Here is a 17,823-nt window from a genome sequence, read left to right on the forward strand (position 1 = left end):
GAAGACGACAAGACGACAGCATCACTGCAAGATATCCTGAATACGGGAAGAAACAACTTCGTCTTTGGGGAGGACAGTACAGTGTAGGACTTCTTCAATCGTCAACCAGTTAACCAGTTAACTAGTCCCCCAAGGCCCCCCAATAGCACCACGGAAGTACCCCGGTCATTAGCAATAATCATTAGCGCTATTATTCCGCCGAATTTCCAGGCTAAAATGGCAGATGAAAAAAGGCCACCGGACCTATGGCAGCAGCCAGTGCAGTGCCTAGGATCGGTTGCTATATGCCTTTCGATTGCCGTTCCCCTAGAGATACCAGTACACTACCTCCGCGCCATGGCCGGCAGAGTCTCGTCTTTTCAGCTCCCGTTGCTTGTCGCCGACTCTGGTCTATTTTCCGACAGAGGGATATTAGTAGCTCCCTATATCTGCTCTTATATCCGGACGAAGAGGTCCAGACTTGAGGTTGATTGCATGAACCGAAGAGGGCATGCTGCGCAGAAGAATTGCCTAGAGAGACTCGAAAGAACGTCGAATTGTTGACCCGCCACCACGAATCGCATATACATCCCTGTCGCATATCAATTACCATTGGAATTGCCTCGATGGAGCTGTTCTCGGAGATCTCTGCGCCGTCGCTGGCGGTGGCATCGGCCCTCACCGTCGCGGCTGGAGCGTATCTGAACGCAAAATTCTCCGTCTCCACTGATCTCAACAACATATTCAATGACCGGGCGTGGGCAAATCGCCTAGGGCAGCGCATCGGTGAGCTCAAAGGGGTAGCTACTGTGTATAAGATGCTGGAGCGAGTTGTGGATGTTCAAGGTTATGGTGATCGCGATGCGCTGTGGTTTGAGAACAAGACATGGACCTACAGTCAATTGAAGGACCGTACGTTATCCAAAATTCATCATGTTCCCTGCCACATCAACTGACCCTTGTGCTTATAGTTGTTGATCGCTTTGCTGCTCTGTTGCACGCCAGAGATATTAAGGCGGGTGATTTCGTGGCCGTGTTCAACACCAACTCCCCTGAGATGGTTGTGACCATCTATGCCCTGTCGAAATTAGGCGCAGTAGCTGCTTTGATTAACAACAACCTGCGCGGTAAGAATTACGATGAGAATGCCTGCATGTGTCCCCACAACTAATGAATAATGGATAGACGACACTTTCGTCCACTGCCTGGACGTCTCCGACTCCAAGTTCATCATTTCTACCCCAGATCTGTCCCAGTTTGTGTGCTCCGATCTGCCTCATATCGCACTCAATATCTCATCCTTTGACGGCGTCTCGGTCGAGCCGACCGAGTTGATTACTGTTGCCGATCTCCAGCGATTCTCTCCCACTGGCCTGGCGCCAGCCAACCGTTCGATCAAGGACCTCTGTGCACTGATCTATACCTCAGGCACGACCGGAAAGCCCAAGGCTTGCGGTATTCGCAACATGATGAACATGATCACCTCCACTCCCCTCAGTACAGACACCCGAAGCCCCTCTAAGTACTATCCCCTGCGCAGCTACTCCGCTCTTCCTCTTTTCCACGGCACGGCCTACTTCACCGGGCTTTGCTACTCGGTCGGTAACGCGGGCACCCTGTGTTTACGTCGCAAGTTCTCCGCCTCCCAGTTCTGGAAAGATGTGCATGACTCCAGAGCCACCCGTATCCTGTACATCGGAGAACTCTGCCGATATTTGCTGGCGACACCTCCATCCCCTTACGACCAATATCATGCCTGCATTGTTGCAACGGGCAATGGCCTGCGTGGGGAGATCTGGGAGCGGTTCAAGCAAAGATTCAATATCCCCGAGATCCGCGAATTCTACCGGTCCACTGAGGGAGTGGCCAAGTTTGACAACCACGGGCCAGGCGTATGGGGCGCTGGTAAGGTGGGCTTCTCGGGGCCTCTTCGAAGGTTCATGGAGGAGGATACTTTCATTGTAAAGTATGATACAGAGACGGAGATGCCATATCGGGACCCGGCGACTGGGTTCTGCATCAAGGCCAAGCTGGGCGAGGAAGGAGAGGCGATCGGCCGTGTCAAGGATCGGGCACTGCTGACCGAATATCTGCACAACGAAGATGCCACCGAGAAGAAGCTTCTGCGGGATGTGTTCGTGAAGGGCGATCTGTTCCAACGCACGGGCGATCTTGTCGTCCAGGACGAGTCCGGCTGGGTGAGATTCCAGGACCGTGTCGGAGATACCTTCCGCTGGAAGGGCGAGAACGTAAGCGCTGGCGAAGTCAGAGACCATATTTGCCGAATCCCGGCAGTACACGACGCTGTGGTCTACGGCGTGAAACTGAGCGGGTGAGTGCCCCCTTCCCTCAGCAACTCAATTGTACGACGCTGACCCCCACAAGCTATGACGGTCAAGCCGGTGCTGCAGGCATCACCCTTGAGGATCCTGCTATGGAAGTGGAGTTCATGGCAAACCTGCACAAGGAGCTCAAGAAGAAGGGTGTGCCGTCATATGCGATTCCGAGACTCGTTCGTCTCACGGAGAAGTAAGTCCTAACGCAAAGGCATTGACACTGCGTTCATGCACTAATGACCTTTCTTTCAGGGTGGCGACTGGTGTCACATTCAAGCAAGCCAAGGGTGACCTGACCAAGAAGGGCTGGAATCCCCGTACTGAGGCCGGAGGCGACAAGCTGTACTGGTTGAACGGCACAACATACCAGAAACTAGACGAGCAGAGCTGGTCTTCGATAGATAGTGGACTGGCCAAACTGTGATGAGGCGCGAGGTTCATTGATAGGCATTTGTATATACTAGACGGTTTGGCTGTTATATAGGTAGATCTGCCCAGATACCATGCCATTTTGATTTCCTTGCATACCGAGAACCGTTGTTCTGGAAGTAAAGTGTGGCATCATCCAGACAACGCTCTTCATTTTCAAAGACGATGCCTTTTCCGTGATTCCATCGGCCCCGCGGGAGTAAGCAGCAGCGTCGCACTAACGGCTGCTGAGAGTTGACTGGATGTTTCCGTGCTCTCTAACTATTTTCATCCACTAATACCACGACGGAATGGGCGAACGCAGACAAAAACCACTGGGAAGTCGCTGAGGGTATCCACTAAGCTAGGGATTTTTCTTGATAAGGGCGCATTTGCCCATGAGTCGTGGTGGTGCCCGCGTCTTAGGACAATGCGCAGGGTTGCATATTCTGCAGCTGTATCTTTTTTAATTCCCCTGTCGATTCTTCGCGTTAGGAGAGGGAAAAGAATCAGCCATGTCGGCAACTCCTCAGCCTCGGAAGTTGGGGGATGCAGAGTTATCTGGTCGTGATGAGCAGTCCAAACAAGTGGCATCGCAGACGATTTATGATGGCCCGGAGCAGCTCATAGCACCCGATCAATTCGACGAGCGATTCCGCACCACACGCTGGGAGATTTGGGCCTATTATGCGTGCGTTACTGAGTAGACTGTTGTCCTCATATTGACATTTCTCAGATACTACATTGGGAACAATGGATTATCACTATTCAGTAAGTCAGGCCAACACGCCCACCTACCAGTATCACCAATAACTGACACCATTATCCACGCCAGATTTCGCCCCAACGGCATTTCAGAATCTCCTCTACCAGGCTGCAGGGGACAGCGGCACCCTGCTCTTTGCGGGCCGCCCACGCTCCATCAACAGCATCGTCCTCCTCAGCAACGGCATCTCCTTCGCCATCCAAACCGTCATCTTCCTGGTGCTCGGCAGCTTCGCTGACTTCGGGACCTGGCGGCCGAATATCCTCATTGCGCTCTCGCTCATCGCCTACGCACTGGGTTTCGGCTGGCTAGGCGTCCACACGCAGGAAAAGTGGCATGTCGGGGTGGGGCTGTACATCGTCGGGCTGATCGCATACCAGACGACGCTGACGTTCTGGACGGCTGCGTTCCCGGGTCTGGCGCGCAACACCGTCGAGATGAAGGAGAAGGCCGATGCGTATGTCGCCGGGCAGATTTCGCGGGACGAGTACGACGACGCGGATACGATGCAGCGCAGCCGGCTGGCGAACGTGGCCTTCTATGTGCAGTCCGTGGCGGAGATATTCATCCTCGCGATCATCGTTGGGATTATGTTCGGCCTGCGGGTGGACGACAGCCCGGAGAATAATAACTGGGGGCTGAGCGTGCTGGTTGCGTTCGCCTCGGGGGTGTGGCTGCTCGTCTCCCTCCCCTGGTTTTTCCTCGAGAAACGACGGCCGGGCCAGGATCCGCGCGGGAATATCATCGTCGCGGGACTCATGCAGCTGTACCGGGCGGGAAGGGATGTATGGAAGCTCAAGCAGAGCTTGGTATACCTAATTGGTGAGTCCATGGTGGTCGCGGTCTGATAGGTAGAGCTGACTAGAAAGGCTACTTTCTTCTGGGCGATTCCCTCAACACCACCGTGACTGTGATCGCAACCTTGCAAAATAGCATTGTCGCATATAATACGCTACAACTCACATATCTCTTGATCGTCGGCATCGCAGCTCAGGTCAGTGCCAGCCCCCCCGTCCAAGCGAAGAGCAAACAAGACACTTTTCCGGCCCTAACATCCAACGAATAGGCGATCGGCATCTACACCTTCTGGTTCCTCCAACGCCGATACCACCTCAGCACAAAGACCATGTTCAACGCCGTCGCGGTGGGAATCATCCTCCTCGACGGCTGGGGCATGATCGGAATCTGGACACAGCGATTCGGCTTCCACCGAGCCTGGGAGGTCTGGGTAAGTCGCTCTTTGTCTTATCTTAAGAAGGAAAGTCTAGGTTGCATTGGGAGTAGCGCTGACCACAACTAGGTCTACCAAGCCTTCTACGGCCTCTTCGTCTGCCCCTGGTACAGTTACTCGCAGATCATGATCTCCGAGGTCACCCCGCGCGGCCACGAGTTCCTCTTCTTCAGCCTGTTCAGCATCATCGGCAAGACGTCCTCGTTCATCGGGCCGATTGTCTCGAGCGCGATCATCGATGCGAGCCCGTCTGGGAACGTGTCCACCCCGTTCTACTTCCTCTTTGCGCTCAGTCTGTTTAGTTTCGGGATTCTGCTTTTCGGCGTCGATCTGAAGAAGAGTCGACGCGAGCAGGAGGTTTTTCTTCAGAATAAGGCGCGCTTCGAGCAGGAGTCTGGCGACGGAGTGAAGGTGTAGATGACTGTTCTCTTTGGGGTGGATGGGTATGCTCCATGTAAAAGGAAAAAGAGAGAGAGAGAGACAGGGCTTTGACTTGCGAAATAAAATAGAATTGAACAGTCTCAATTGGTATCGGAGAACAGCTACGATGAGCTGCTGGTATACATACATACATAGATAGACACATTGACGTCCCCAAGTAACTTTTCCCCTCCTCTGTCGTTTGCAAAGAAAAATAAAGAAGATGAACTCCAGCCCATGCTATGCCTAAGCGCCGTACTCGAAGAGACAAACGAGAAACAGACAGAAGAACCCAGAACCAAAGACTGAAGAAGCGGTTTCTCACACCCTTCATGCATCGTCCTTCGATTTGCTCTTCTTCTTCTTTCTCTTTTCTTTCTTCTCGGAACCCTCGACGTCGGCCTCGGCCTCGGCCTCGCGCTTCCGCTTCTTCTTCTCTTTCTTTTCTTTCCTCTCCTTCTCGGCCTGCAGCTCCTCGGGAGGAACAAACGCCTTGGCCCGCTCCTGCATCTTCTCCTCGCGCTTGACCCGCTGCCGCTCCATGACCTCTTCCTTCTGCGCCCGTTCCTTGGCCTCCTTGGAGAGGAAGTACTCGCCGGACTCGATCTGCAGATCCACCTTGCTCTTCTCCGGCGCCGGCGGGAATGGAGTGTACGCCTTCTTCGACTTGTCGGTGACCTTGAACGGCGTGCGGCGCTTCGACAGCGTGCGCTTCTTGAAGTTGGGTAGGAACCGGTCCCAAGACTCGTTGGCCAGAGTGGGATCCTTGGCGAGTTCGCGCTTGATCATGAGCTCCTTGATGTGGTAGATCGGATGGATGTTGGCCATGCAGTCGTTGATGACTCGGCGCACCTCCTTTAGGCCTTTGTAGGGACCCATCGCCGCCACAGTGTTACCCTGAACGAGGATGTAAGTGCTGGTAAGGAGTTCGAGGGCCTTCAAGGTAGAGCCGGAGGGGCCGAGAAGTCGTTGGCGACGCTTCACGAATCGTTCCTTGTTGCGAACCTGACTGCGGATCTTGATGATGTCGCATGCGACCTCGTCGTCGAGGATTTTCAGAGCCTGCAATTGAAGCCAATAAGTCAGCAAGAGGACAAATGACATATGAGGAAAAAAGTGGTCAGGATGCTCACCTGCTGCACAGGCACACTTCTCGATAGCAGCTTGATCAGATCGCGCCCCTTGAGGATGGCTGCTGGATCATAGGTCTTGCGAGTGGTTTTCACCGTCATACTACCCTCAACCAAATCGAGCGTACAGGCAATCCCATGTTTCTCCAGCGCTCTCGTGACAACAGGCCAGGCCTCTTTCAAGTATTGCTCGCGATACTTGGGGAACAGAGTCGCAAAGGACGACTCTTCTGCAAAACTTCCGGCAACATTGTCATCGGGCTTGAATGGGTCGATCTAAATCGCAGATGCCTCACGTTAGAGAAAAGAAACAAGTCTGATGGCCACTTTTTTATCTTTGTTTCTTGGAGACTGAGTACGAACCTTCCATTTGTCAATATCCTCCGTATCCCACGGCTTGTCTCTCTTGTAGGTGGAAGGCATCTTGCTCCGCTGATGTGCTGATCGAGAAGACTGATGAGCTTGAAAGTCTTCCAGCTGGAGCCAACTTTTTTTCTCCCCGCCCAGAGCGCGGACACTTACCCGTTTGGGCGTACTTTAGGCCTTAATTCCAAGGCATCAATCAGGCACCTCTACTGGGTTGTTTTGCGCTATAAGCGCCCAAGCGCCACATCACCCAACGTGTGCTGTAGTAGTCAGCGATCAGCATAGACTGCCACTATCATTGGACATCTAAGCCTACTCCGTACGGATCTGTTGAATACCAGGCCTTAGTGAATAATTCCATTACCATTTGCAAATTGCAATTAGCTATCTAGAGGTTAGCGAAAATGCCATTATACCGCTACTTCAGATCCATTGGTCTGGGAAGTAAGGCAACCGTCCCGAGTATACGGTTCACATTCCTTGGAGTGATCGCTTGGGGATAGGTGCATCAGCCAACAATGATAATATCGTCTCATGCTGTTCGCTGTAGCATTTCTCTGTAGAGAACAAGATTCAATGTCCATTCTTGTTATGTATTCTCAGTATAAGCGATCATTCATCCCTAGCAACACCCCTCCCAGCCCATGGTTGTCCTCAGGTCGTTTGCTCTTTCCGATCCATCCAAACAGTTGTGACATTATCTTCGCAACTCTGCTATTGAGCTTAATTAAGCTCGGTTGCCACGGATCTTCCAAAGCAGTCGAGAAGGCGGCCGCCAAGGAACCATCAGTGCCGCTTCGGACTCAATGAAGACCGTGCTGGAACCGGGACCATCGTGCACATTGCAGAATGTAAGCGGGCCTTGGAGGTGTAGTATCACAATCCAATCCCACGTTCTTGCTCCCTGTAAAATAGTGCTCAGGCATCGGGTGGATCACTGACGGTCACCGGTGTCGAGTCAGTCAACACGACTTTTGATCCGTTTCGGGCACATTCGATGTATGTAGACGTTCGTGAAAGTGACAGAGTGCATCGATGCAGCATTACCATAAACAGATCAGCATAGAGAGTGGCGAGGCGGACTCAACAGTGAGAGACCTAGTCACTCGAGCTACCTGTGTCTCTGGCATTTGGTCCCTGGGAAGGTTCGATAATCGAGGTCCCGTCAGTTTGGTTCCGGACCCGTGACAGTCTCTCTCTATCGGACCCCTTCATTATGTTGCTCTTTTCTTCTCTTCCACTCGTCTCTTGCCTCGCGCCTTTAGGTATCAATTATACCTGTGTTATGGAACATTTCATCCTCTTCATTGTCTCGTAGAGGATTTCTCCAACATCAGCTGCACATCTATCTCACCCAACTGATGCAGACTCTCAGGATCTAGTAAGTTTGTTAGATGAGATGCCTCAAGCCCTGGGTGTCCTAATGTTCGATAGCCCGCTAATTAGAAGCATGGTACCCTGTTAGACCGGATCCGAGCTGCCGGCATTTGGATATTCTTCAAGACTCGCCATGACCTCGCGAGTCGACGAATATTCTCATTTTTTGAAGAAAATCAATGATATTGCTCGGCTCCTCAGTCAAAAATGACTGATCAGGATGACGTATTTTAGACCAGTGGAGGCCATACCGATGGTCTGGACAACACCGAATGACCTTACTTCTACCCCCCTTTTCGTTGAAAGGTTGCTTGAAGATTTAGAGAGGCTCTCTCCCGGCCTATTTCTATGTTAATTAACGTCGGTGACTGACCTTCTTCAAGCCGACCGAGCCCAGGGCCCTTAATTCATCTTCAACAAGATTCGCAGTGCTGTTAATACAACTTCGTCAACCCACAATAGACAAAAGAAAAAGTCACGGAGATCTTCCAGGTCGTGGACTGCTATTCTGTGCTTGCAACCACTCAAATGAGATAGGGTAGGAAAAGGACACTCAACTCCATACTTTCATTCCATATGCAAATGATCTAAACTGGAATGACACAGCAGCCTAATCCGACAATAGGGATACGTGAGTTCTTCTCTCTTCTTTGCGGAAGTTCAAGTAGCAGTGTGCTTCGAGCCAACTGAGGCCCTCATTTGTCCTCCAGGGTGAGTAGGCACATTCCCAGCGAACTTACTCATATCTAAAATCTGCAGCGTCTATAGTGGCTTCCTTCCAATGCAAACGTACCTGGCCTGTTAGAAAATAGCATGGTCACCAAAGGAACCGTCACTTACAACGGAAAATACGGCTTCAAGTTTGCGGCTCCTGCCTCCTGTTGAGCTTGAGTAATGAGGTCTTGAAACTCTTGCTGCGGCATCCGTGCCAATTGAGTCAATGGATAGAGAGCTAGCGACGGGAGAAGCCTTTGAATATTTTCTCCATTCAGCAAGCCAATATCTCGCATTCTTGGATCTATGGGAGTATGAGCAATATGCACCTATACTGCTTCAGGTGGACTAACCGTTCGACCACGCTGAGAGGGGAAGAGGAATCATTCTCGCATCGACTTCCTGGAACCCTTCCGCTCGGAGAAGAGAATTCAGACGCGTCCCCACGCGTAGATCCTTTTTTTCTTCATATGATCTCAGAATTTGTGTGCTCCAACGTCGCAAAGCATGTTGTTCGGTAATAGAGCCGTTGTCCGATTGAACGTTGAAATATATCTCGACCAATTGCGCCCAACCGCCTGGCTTTAGGACTCTAATAAAGTCCAACACGTTAGTATCCTGTCTCTCATTTGGCTTGGTACGGCTCTCATAGGCCTTCCCTAACAGTGAGCGCACCTTTTCATGTCTGCGAGATAGGACGGCCATCTGTTATGGTTGATGCCTGTGGCGAGGAGACGGGAATGGACAAGATCAAAATGATTCGAGGGAAACGTGAAACGACGATTGAGATCATCAATCTGATCAGTCGTCAGCCAGGTACTTGTCGCTAATTGCTTCCGCCGCTATGGCCGCTGGGGTGTGTCTTCCGAAGGATCCCATGCCGTCAAGGGATTCTGCCCACCTGTAACCACAGATTATCTGGTGTGTCGTCGGGATTTTTATGCGGAGATATGTCAAGACCGATCACCTTGCTCGAATCCAGATCGTTAGCTTCGTCGCTAGACATGGGTTGGTCACATTCACCTTGCAGTCTGGAAACTGTATAGCAACATCCGCAGCCCAAGATCCAGCTCCATAACCACAGTCAAGTATTCTGCGGAGTCGGGGAATCGGGGGAAAGATTAAACGACCGTCGAAGATTTTCGAGAATACTCGGTGTTGGAGGTCAAGGCGTTCTATCTCATCCTGGTAGCAGACGATGGTCAATGCATGCCAACATGGACAGGTCTCGACCTTACATCGTCAACTGGCTCGAGCGCTATCCGATTATCAAGCGAGAACTTTTGGAATTCTCGGCCGTAAATGGCGATCGTATGGAGGTATATTTCGTCCAGTTCCTCCGTTTCCGAGTCCGGGCTCCTTGTGGTAGTGAAAATGTTAGCGATTCTCGCCTCGTTGTGCTCAAGAGGACTCGGAAGAAGTACGTCATTTCGTCTCGCAATTTCTCACTTTTTGACGACGATGCTGTCCCAGTACGTACACCCCAACGGATGGGATAAAGAGTGGCGAAGGGATTCTTAACGGCGGGCAGGTCTATATGACCACAGGCAAATGCGGGACGGCAATGGCGAAGAAGCACGTATATTGAAGTGAACGATGTGGTGCAAAAAACTAGGGGTAGGACCCCTTCCACTTGATACAGACAAGAAAGAGGGTATCTTGACCCTCATGGAACAGTCTGAAAAGAGTACCAGGTGGGACTCTGTATTCGTACTAGAATGTGCGGACGGTGGGAAAAATCCGCTCAGTCCAGTCGCTCAGTCCAGTGCCTATCCACTGTATTGCACAGAAGAACCAAGCCAGGTCATTGGCAGAAGCCCGTTCAAACCACAAAACCCTACAACGGGGAAAGCATCACCATCGTCTTTCCTCTAAGCCACACACTACTACGCTGGGACCTCGAAGAGATGATAGTATTCATGATCAACAGGTACAAACCCGATTACCGTATTTGGATTAAGTCTCTGACATCCAAGCAAATTGGTAGGGGAAGGAGGGGTCGGCGGTGTCTCCCGGAGGGGCCACCCAAATGCCGACGAAATTAGACAGTTGGGAGATCTCTAGGGCTTTCTCCAAGCCCTGTGCTTGTGTGCTCCTGAGAGTTGGAGGAAATGGGCCATCAATCGCGCTTAGGGAAAGGCAAAGGTAGACCTATTTCACAACGGTCTGATACCAGTTTTGACCTTCGACACCCCGTCCAAAGTCAGAAGATGCCGGGAGCTGATTTGATTCGCGGCAGATGAGATGCCCCGAGACTTGGCTACTGATACTGATGGGTTTGGTTTCGTGCATCTTTCAGTGTGCTTCTGCCTTGCGAAAATACGCCGGTGACCCCGATAAGCCAGATGACGCAGGCGTCTGTACGTATCGTGTAGGGGTCCTTGAGGCGCAGTGGAAAACAACTTCAACGAAAGGACCCTAACGTAGTCGCGTTTGGGACATCGCCGAGAAGAGAGCGGCTGAAATTCGGTTTCAGGGGATGAGAAGGAACTACATTATTGTGCTGACAGTAGGGGATCCGCCACACATAACCAGGAGACGCACAGTCTTCTGAACACTAACGGATGGATGCATGAGTAGCCAACCCCACGTGTGGCAGCTGGCCTTCATTACCCATGCCTCGAAGATTTGCACAACCAGGACTGATATTCACCTGCTCAGATTTTCGTCTCTGACCATCTTTCTACGGCTTCCCTGCGCTTGCAACTCCAGGCCCCAGAGACAGAGACTCCAGTTGCATGGATGAAATCAGAAAGCGCAAACTTAGTTCGAATATCGATGACGGCATTTAAGAAAGTGTGCTGAGTGGAGACCTAATCTGAGCGACCTAGGACTCTTCAGGTACTCTTCAGGTGCAATTCAAGTACGAAAATCAGACAAAATTGATGAGAAGAATCAGTACGCCAGAAACATGCTATGTAAAGTGTGCGTTCGTTGTGCAGATCGATCCTCTTGGCTGTTGGCTCCTTACTCCTAAGAATGTACTATCTGGAATGCGAAAAGTGGACAGGAGGTCTATCATTTGTTTAGGAGCGCATTCCATTATTCTCCCAGCCTGCGTCGAACCCCTCTACCAACTGATCTTGGTATAGGCTATTTGCCCTTTCACCGCTTCTCGTTGGTATGTTGGTGATTCAAGGACATTATTCAACCAATGATCCTGGAGCGTTTCTGGAAAGGGACACGAACCAAACTGAGAATAGCAGACTCACTCGGCTTGCAGCTGCCTTTTAGAATGGGCCAATGACGTGCACTGCCTTCGATGGCCATCTGAGACAGAACATGAGCAAATGAGACTCGGTGGATCGGAAGATTGTGGATATAGTCAGTCTCAAACGAAAGGACAGTCTGTTAGCGAGAACCGGCTCCCTTGAGAGTCTACCAAGCGTCCGAGACCAAGCAAAGGCATTTCCTGAAAGACATGTGAACTATGCATGGTTGATCATTAATATCGATATTGATCATTTTTTTTTCGGAAGTTGGGGTATGCGTGAGGAGATCAGCATGACAGTGTGAGGCATGCGGCTTGATTTTCATTACTCCCACGATTTCTTGCTATTATGTGAGAATTGACGACGGAGGCCGCGAGGCGAAGTGACGATTCGCTATTTGACTACCTATCCAGACTTCAGGACCCGCTGAGCGCAGCCCAGACTCAAGTGTTCCCGTGGTGTAGAATGAGGAATCCATCTTTATTAGTGCGGAAGGAGCATTGGCAGCAGAAAAATGCGGCAGGTATTCAGACTCGAGATGGATCTCAGATTCTACCCACGCCGAGATGATCGGACAGAGCCGGATTAGCAGCATCCAGGTTGTCGGGTTTACAGTCGAGGCGAAAGTCGAAACATGAGCATCATCGGGCCTGTCAGATACTGAGATTCCTCACAGCAAACCCAGAACCATGGTTCAATTTTCGGGAGGGAAAACGGCGGTTGGGGCCGTAACCCGCTGGTCCCTTTAGTGCGTGAACTAATCGTCCGCCTCGTGTTCTCCCACTATTTCGACTCCGTCTGTGCAGACTTCAAGCCCCCTAGACCAATTTCCTTTCACGTCCCCCGAGTCTGAAGCTTGACGGTCTGCTACCTACTCGTTGAACAAGGACCTGTTCCTATCATATTGTCGAGACGGACAGTACCACTAATTTTGTCTCAACATCCTGGCTCTAGTTACCCATAAATCCCACATTCGGGTCCGGATCGATGCGAATTTACAGATATTTGCTGAACACTTGACCAAGAAATGGAGCATGATGCGGAAGGAAACCGGTCGTGTCATTTGGGAGTGTTCCTGCTTTGCATGGATATCCAAACAAGCTCTCCCTAAATCTCGAATTGTCGCTGTCATCCTCTCCACCACGTATTCCCTGATCGTCGATTTAGTTGACTCCGTCTGAACCAGTCATATACTTGACACTCGCGCCAATGACCTCCATCACGAAGGCGACTTCCTCTTCTGTTCGGGGTGCATAGATGAGGACGTATTCGGCCGGTAGCGCAATCTTTCGCCCTAGTGTCAGGGCTCGGGGAACACTGACGCCAGATAGAGCATGACGTTGTCCCCATCCAGACTCAATAACCTTCTTACCTATTGGTGGACACCATGGATGGATTAGTTGGCCTGGTACTGCACTGCTTTCAATGCTCGCAAATTTCTTGACTTACAATCTGCCGGTGCCAATGTAACATGGACCGATGAGTCCTTCAACCGATGGATGTGTGCAATCTCGCCGTTTGTCTCTTGGAGCGTGGGACCCTCTGGTAAGGTCTCAGCTACAAAGAGTGCATCGGCGTGTAACTCTAGTCCTGAATTGGCCATCCTGACCAAATGAGGGTTACGGGCGACGAATGCGACGAACTCCTGGATCAGTTTCTGCTAGAGCGTCAGTCCGTCTCTGTATCTGACGACTCTCGAGCACAAGCCCTGAAGCTGTCTGTGTCATACCTCCTTGATTGATCCGTTTGGGAACTCTGTTAACTGTCTCTGTGGCACCGCATGCGGGCCCACAACGGGCCGCTCCCTAGCTTTCACAGGGACACTGGATAGATGACTCGTTCTGTGACCCGCCTGGATGTGACGATCGTATATTTCTGTTGACAACATCTCCTTTCCGAACGGGCCGAGGACGACGTTGGAGGCGAACCAGCCGAGGATATTGTAGGGAATCCCACCAGGTCCGTAGGACATGAAGATGCGATAGTCGCGGTACATGGCAGGGGTCAGGAGGGCGATTCCTGCGACTGCGAGAGCAGGCAGGACGACCTTCCTGGCGATAAGTGACATGATGATGATGATGTGATGAATATCTTCACCACCTCTTCTACAGATTACTCTGGGTTAAATGTAGCTGTATTATGGATTGTCCATCATATCATAACAGCGAGGATAGCAAGTTCCTAGGGAGTGCTTCACTCTGCCTGGTATCACGCTATCCCTTGATTGATGGCGGTGGGCGGATGTCGCGGCACTTCTCCTGTTTTAGCGCTGACATCTTGCTGCTTTAATGTAGCCTGTTTAAGATGCCATTCCTATGAGCACCTAGGGATTTGAATGACATCCTATCTTACGCTTCTAATCACGTCGTTTTACCCCATTCCCATTCACCACTCGTCTCGTGAAATTCAACATGATATTTACTGTCAGATCTAGGTCACATATGAGCTCCATGGATCGCTTCCTGGTTTCATTTCACTCATAAACTCAAGTTTGGCTATCTGGTTTGCTGTATACTTGAGGCAATGGTAAGAACACGTCTCTATCATAAGTGACATGGTATCATGATTGATTCTCAAAGCATATTGCACCCCATGTGCTCAAACCTATACGTTATTGTGATATGCGTGGCCACATAATGGCTGTCTCAGTCCATGTTTTGAAGGCATCGGTCAGTTGAGAAAAATCGGCGGAAGCAGCTCAATTGTCAACCGAATGTGTCGGGTGTGGTTGCCGGCTGTATGTCTAGTCTGGTGTCCCGATGTAGGAGACAGACGAAACGAATGCCCAAGAGATCTTCCTATCAGAAGGCATGGTTTCTCGAATGAATCCCAGCCTCATTGACAGTAGAAAGCTGGTGAGGTTGTGCAATTCGTGTGAGATGGTGAGGTCTATCCGCAGGCAGAGTGTACTCAGCACATCGTCCCGGATACAGTGAGTGACCGTGTGTTAAAACGTCTCATGCGGAGAAGAAGTCGCCAGCAGACTTGACCTTCAATCTTCTTTGCTAATAGAGCTCAATGCATGGGCCAATTTGAGAAGGACGACGCTCTCCGTAGCAGCGAAGTAGTTCAGGCTACAACGGAAATGGTCAGTTTTCATGTCTCACAAGACCCAAGTGACCCTTGTTGGAGAATCAGTTTGCATACCTGTCCATCAGGATTCGCAGATGTCTGTTGAAATGGTCTTCATATCTCTTCAAGGTATCCTCAAGTTTTCCAATTCGTGTGGGGTCGTAACCTCGACCATCGGAATTAGCTGCCTTGTTACCAGTCAAGGTTAGGTCGGCGGAAGCCAAAGCCCGTGCAAGGGAGGCGGCTGTCCAGGACGCGAACATGGTGCAGCAGGTCATCAGTTTGGAGTGAATCTAGGTTCAAGGTGAGCGATCCATTGCCACAGCAATGTTATGAGCGACAAACCTTCAGCAGCTTTGCCTGAGTCAACATGCACTCCTTCAGACATGTGTCCAGGAAATCCACATGATCCTGCATCAGCTCATCCACAGTTCGATTGACTTGTTTAGTGCCATTGATGGTCACTTCTGATCCGTCGGCATCAGTACCATTGACCCTATCCATCAGGTTCTGCCAGTTGGGTTCGATAACCTCTGCGGTGCAAAAGTAGAGCAGCTGTTGAACGAAGACGAGCATCTTCGAGCGCAGACTCCATGCACGCCTCTTCCACATCTCCAATCGTTGATCCGAGGACTTGTGCCTCCAGCCAAGAACCTTATTTTGATCCAACCACGAGGTCACCAGGAGCGTCTCCAGATGGCGTAGCGACAGAAGATGTCGGAAAATCAGTTGATACCGAAGAACGGTTTTGCGGCTAATCACAAGTGACAGAGGGAAAGGAACGGAGTAATCGAGTTCCAAAGCATCAAATCCAACAATATCCTTATCGTCCTCCCCACTTTGGTTTTGTGGAGCCTGATATCTTTCCAAGGCCGCCTCGGGATTCTCCTGATCGATACCAGAAACACTGACCACTTGCATTAGCCATTTGGTCAACCCGATTTTGTTCATTCGCACTTTGACGTCCTCCTTGAAGGGATCGGATGCCGCGATACTACCAGGCTGGCGCAGCACAAGGTCAAGTAGTGACTGAAGTTTATTCTCATTGACACTCTTGGCTGGTTTGCGCAATTCCGATGCGCCGAGTTCAAGGAAGTATGAGAAGAAATCCGAACGGTCCAAGAAAAAATAATGCTTGAGGGAGCGAAATCGAGTCGTGAGCGAGTTCTTAGTTAGGAGAAGATTCAACAGCGACGCGTTGGCATAAGTATAGGCCGCATTGACGTTCTCCAAAAACCTGGGATCGTCCAGAGTGCTGGGGACGTCGTTCACTTCTTGACTCACATCGACCCCGCCGCACTCTCGCACCACGTTGAGATACTTGCCAGCCAAAAGCACTTTGTCTTTTACGCCCTCCAGCTGCGGAGGAACTTCGTTTTCGCGAATCGTATACCGCTTCTCCCAGTATTCGTCCGTATAGTCCTCCTCCAGTTTCTCTCGCTTAATCCACTTCTGCTCTTTAACGAGAAACTCTGCATGCGGATCTTTGATATCGCCCTGGTGCAGCCACTCATTGAGCATCGCCATATAAGGTCGACTAGCCTCGCGCAGCAGCTTCTCTACAAGAGTTTTCGTAGTCGGATCTCCCGAGAATGTGGCCAATCGCTCTGTGAGTAATCGAAGCACATTGCCTCCTTTACAAATCTTCTTGCTGGACATGGCTCCTGGCACCAGATCTCCGCCTTCTTTGAGCTGCTCCAGAATATTATCCACGTCATCGAAGTCGTCGATGGACTCGTCGAGGTCCTGATCCAATAGTCCGTTCCGTCTTAGCAGCTCCTGGCCGAGAGAGTATAACTGCGCTAGGCATTGGCTGGTTGGCATAGTATGAAGATGAAGCATGTGTAGTGTAAAGGTGGGATTGTTGAGCAACTGAGTTTCCAGTTGAGCAATAAGAATCAAGTAGTCCTTTAGTATTTTCCGGATCGTAGCGCACAATGCGTGGCTGACAGCTCCGTACTCAGCGCGACTCTGAACTTCGACAAACGCTTCCAATGCACTGTAATGGGTCGCCATCTTTAGCATTGCTGAAGTCAGGTCCCTCAGCGTCGGGTCCAGCCCTGACGGCAATTGGAAGGTTGGTCCGGCCAAGCGGTCTTTTTCAACGGAGGAATCATAAGAGCTGTGATAGTGAATATATTGACCCTCGAACCCCATGAATACGAACAGCAAGTCCTCCAGTATTATAGTCTCCTGCTGATCGGCGGAAAGTTCGCGAAGGGGTGAGGGATGGAGCCATTGAGGCAGCGTGGAGGCGAGAGGAGGTACGGAAACACGACTGGCTAAGGGCGCCGTAGAGTGAGGAATCAGTGCGGCTTGCGGTGTCCAAGGCTCTGGCACTATTCCATAGTTAATATGTGTATACAATGTGCGGGGAGATGGGTTCTAAACTGACCATCCGCCGGCTCCTTCTCCTTCTTCCGGACGTTAGCAGGATTGGCTCCATCTGTCAGAGTGGCCCTCTTCGGTCGAGGTTTCTCCCATTCTCCTCGGTTTCCTGCACTGGTTGACTCTCTGATCGGGTTTCGCGTTCGGATCTGGGTCTTCTCTTTCGTGTTGATCGTCATCCGCTCAGTGCGCTTCTCGCTCGTGATATTTTGTTGTTCACGGGACGCTTTGCTCTTCTGACTCGAAGTACTCCCGCGAAGATGCTCCATATTTTCTGATTGTAGTGGAGATGGGGCGCTGCGCAGAGCCGCTTTCTCAGCGTCGTCGACGCGATGCGAGGCTACGCGGGGTCGCGGTGCACCCATGTGACTGGCACGACGCTCATTGACGGACATAATCCGGGGTAGATGAGTGCTATAGAGCC

At 51.0% G+C, this 17,823-nt stretch overlaps 7 protein-coding genes across 7 annotated transcripts, besides 1 other annotated feature; 3 read left to right on the forward strand and 4 right to left on the reverse strand.

Annotated features, from left to right (window-relative positions):
• Positions 1–605: 605 nt before the first annotated feature.
• On the forward strand, positions 606–2,739 carry ACLA_070320 (putative bifunctional fatty acid transporter/acyl-CoA synthetase (FAT1); the record flags this gene model as incomplete). The annotated part of the gene is made up of 5 exons (XM_001275425.1): positions 606–891; positions 951–1,106; positions 1,165–2,311; positions 2,365–2,508; positions 2,568–2,739. The coding sequence occupies 5 exons, from the start codon at positions 606–608 to the stop codon at positions 2,737–2,739; spliced, it is 1,905 nt and encodes a 634-aa protein (XP_001275426.1).
• Positions 2,740–3,238: 499 nt separating this feature from the next.
• Positions 3,239–5,137, forward strand: ACLA_070330 (MFS transporter; the record flags this gene model as incomplete). Its single annotated transcript, XM_001275426.1, has 6 exons — positions 3,239–3,414; positions 3,460–3,494; positions 3,559–4,311; positions 4,359–4,483; positions 4,556–4,717; positions 4,790–5,137. The coding sequence occupies 6 exons, from the start codon at positions 3,239–3,241 to the stop codon at positions 5,135–5,137; spliced, it is 1,599 nt and encodes a 532-aa protein (XP_001275427.1).
• Positions 5,138–5,470: 333 nt separating this feature from the next.
• On the reverse strand, positions 5,471–6,693 carry ACLA_070340 (90S preribosome/SSU processome component KRR1; the record flags this gene model as incomplete). Its single annotated transcript, XM_001275427.1, has 3 exons — positions 5,471–6,202; positions 6,274–6,546; positions 6,634–6,693. The coding sequence occupies 3 exons, from the start codon at positions 6,691–6,693 to the stop codon at positions 5,471–5,473; spliced, it is 1,065 nt and encodes a 354-aa protein (XP_001275428.1).
• A 2,382-nt stretch (positions 6,694–9,075) lies between these two features.
• On the reverse strand, positions 9,076–9,733 carry ACLA_070350 (class I SAM-dependent methyltransferase; the record flags this gene model as incomplete). Its single annotated transcript, XM_001275428.1, has 3 exons — positions 9,076–9,317; positions 9,392–9,524; positions 9,629–9,733. The coding sequence occupies 3 exons, from the start codon at positions 9,731–9,733 to the stop codon at positions 9,076–9,078; spliced, it is 480 nt and encodes a 159-aa protein (XP_001275429.1).
• Positions 9,734–9,944: 211 nt separating this feature from the next.
• On the forward strand, positions 9,945–10,315 carry ACLA_070360 (uncharacterized protein; the record flags this gene model as incomplete). The annotated part of the gene is made up of 2 exons (XM_001275429.1): positions 9,945–10,199; positions 10,259–10,315. 2 exons carry the CDS (start codon positions 9,945–9,947, stop codon positions 10,313–10,315), a joined length of 312 nt encoding a protein of 103 aa, XP_001275430.1.
• A 153-nt stretch (positions 10,316–10,468) lies between these two features.
• Positions 10,469–10,493: a microsatellite.
• Positions 10,494–13,102: 2,609 nt separating this feature from the next.
• Positions 13,103–14,007, reverse strand: ACLA_070370 (uncharacterized protein; the record flags this gene model as incomplete). Its single annotated transcript, XM_001275430.1, has 3 exons — positions 13,103–13,311; positions 13,389–13,596; positions 13,669–14,007. The coding sequence occupies 3 exons, from the start codon at positions 14,005–14,007 to the stop codon at positions 13,103–13,105; spliced, it is 756 nt and encodes a 251-aa protein (XP_001275431.1).
• Positions 14,008–14,931: 924 nt separating this feature from the next.
• Positions 14,932–17,794, reverse strand: ACLA_070380 (gamma-tubulin-complex subunit SPC97; the record flags this gene model as incomplete). Its single annotated transcript, XM_001275431.1, has 5 exons — positions 14,932–15,013; positions 15,087–15,304; positions 15,357–15,451; positions 15,500–17,344; positions 17,407–17,794. The coding sequence occupies 5 exons, from the start codon at positions 17,792–17,794 to the stop codon at positions 14,932–14,934; spliced, it is 2,628 nt and encodes an 875-aa protein (XP_001275432.1).
• Positions 17,795–17,823: the final 29 nt, after the last annotated feature.

Source organism: Aspergillus clavatus, genomic scaffold (genome assembly GCF_000002715.2).
Source record: "Aspergillus clavatus NRRL 1 1099423829791 genomic scaffold, whole genome shotgun sequence".
NCBI classification, from domain to species: Eukaryota; Fungi; Ascomycota; class Eurotiomycetes; order Eurotiales; family Aspergillaceae; genus Aspergillus; species Aspergillus clavatus.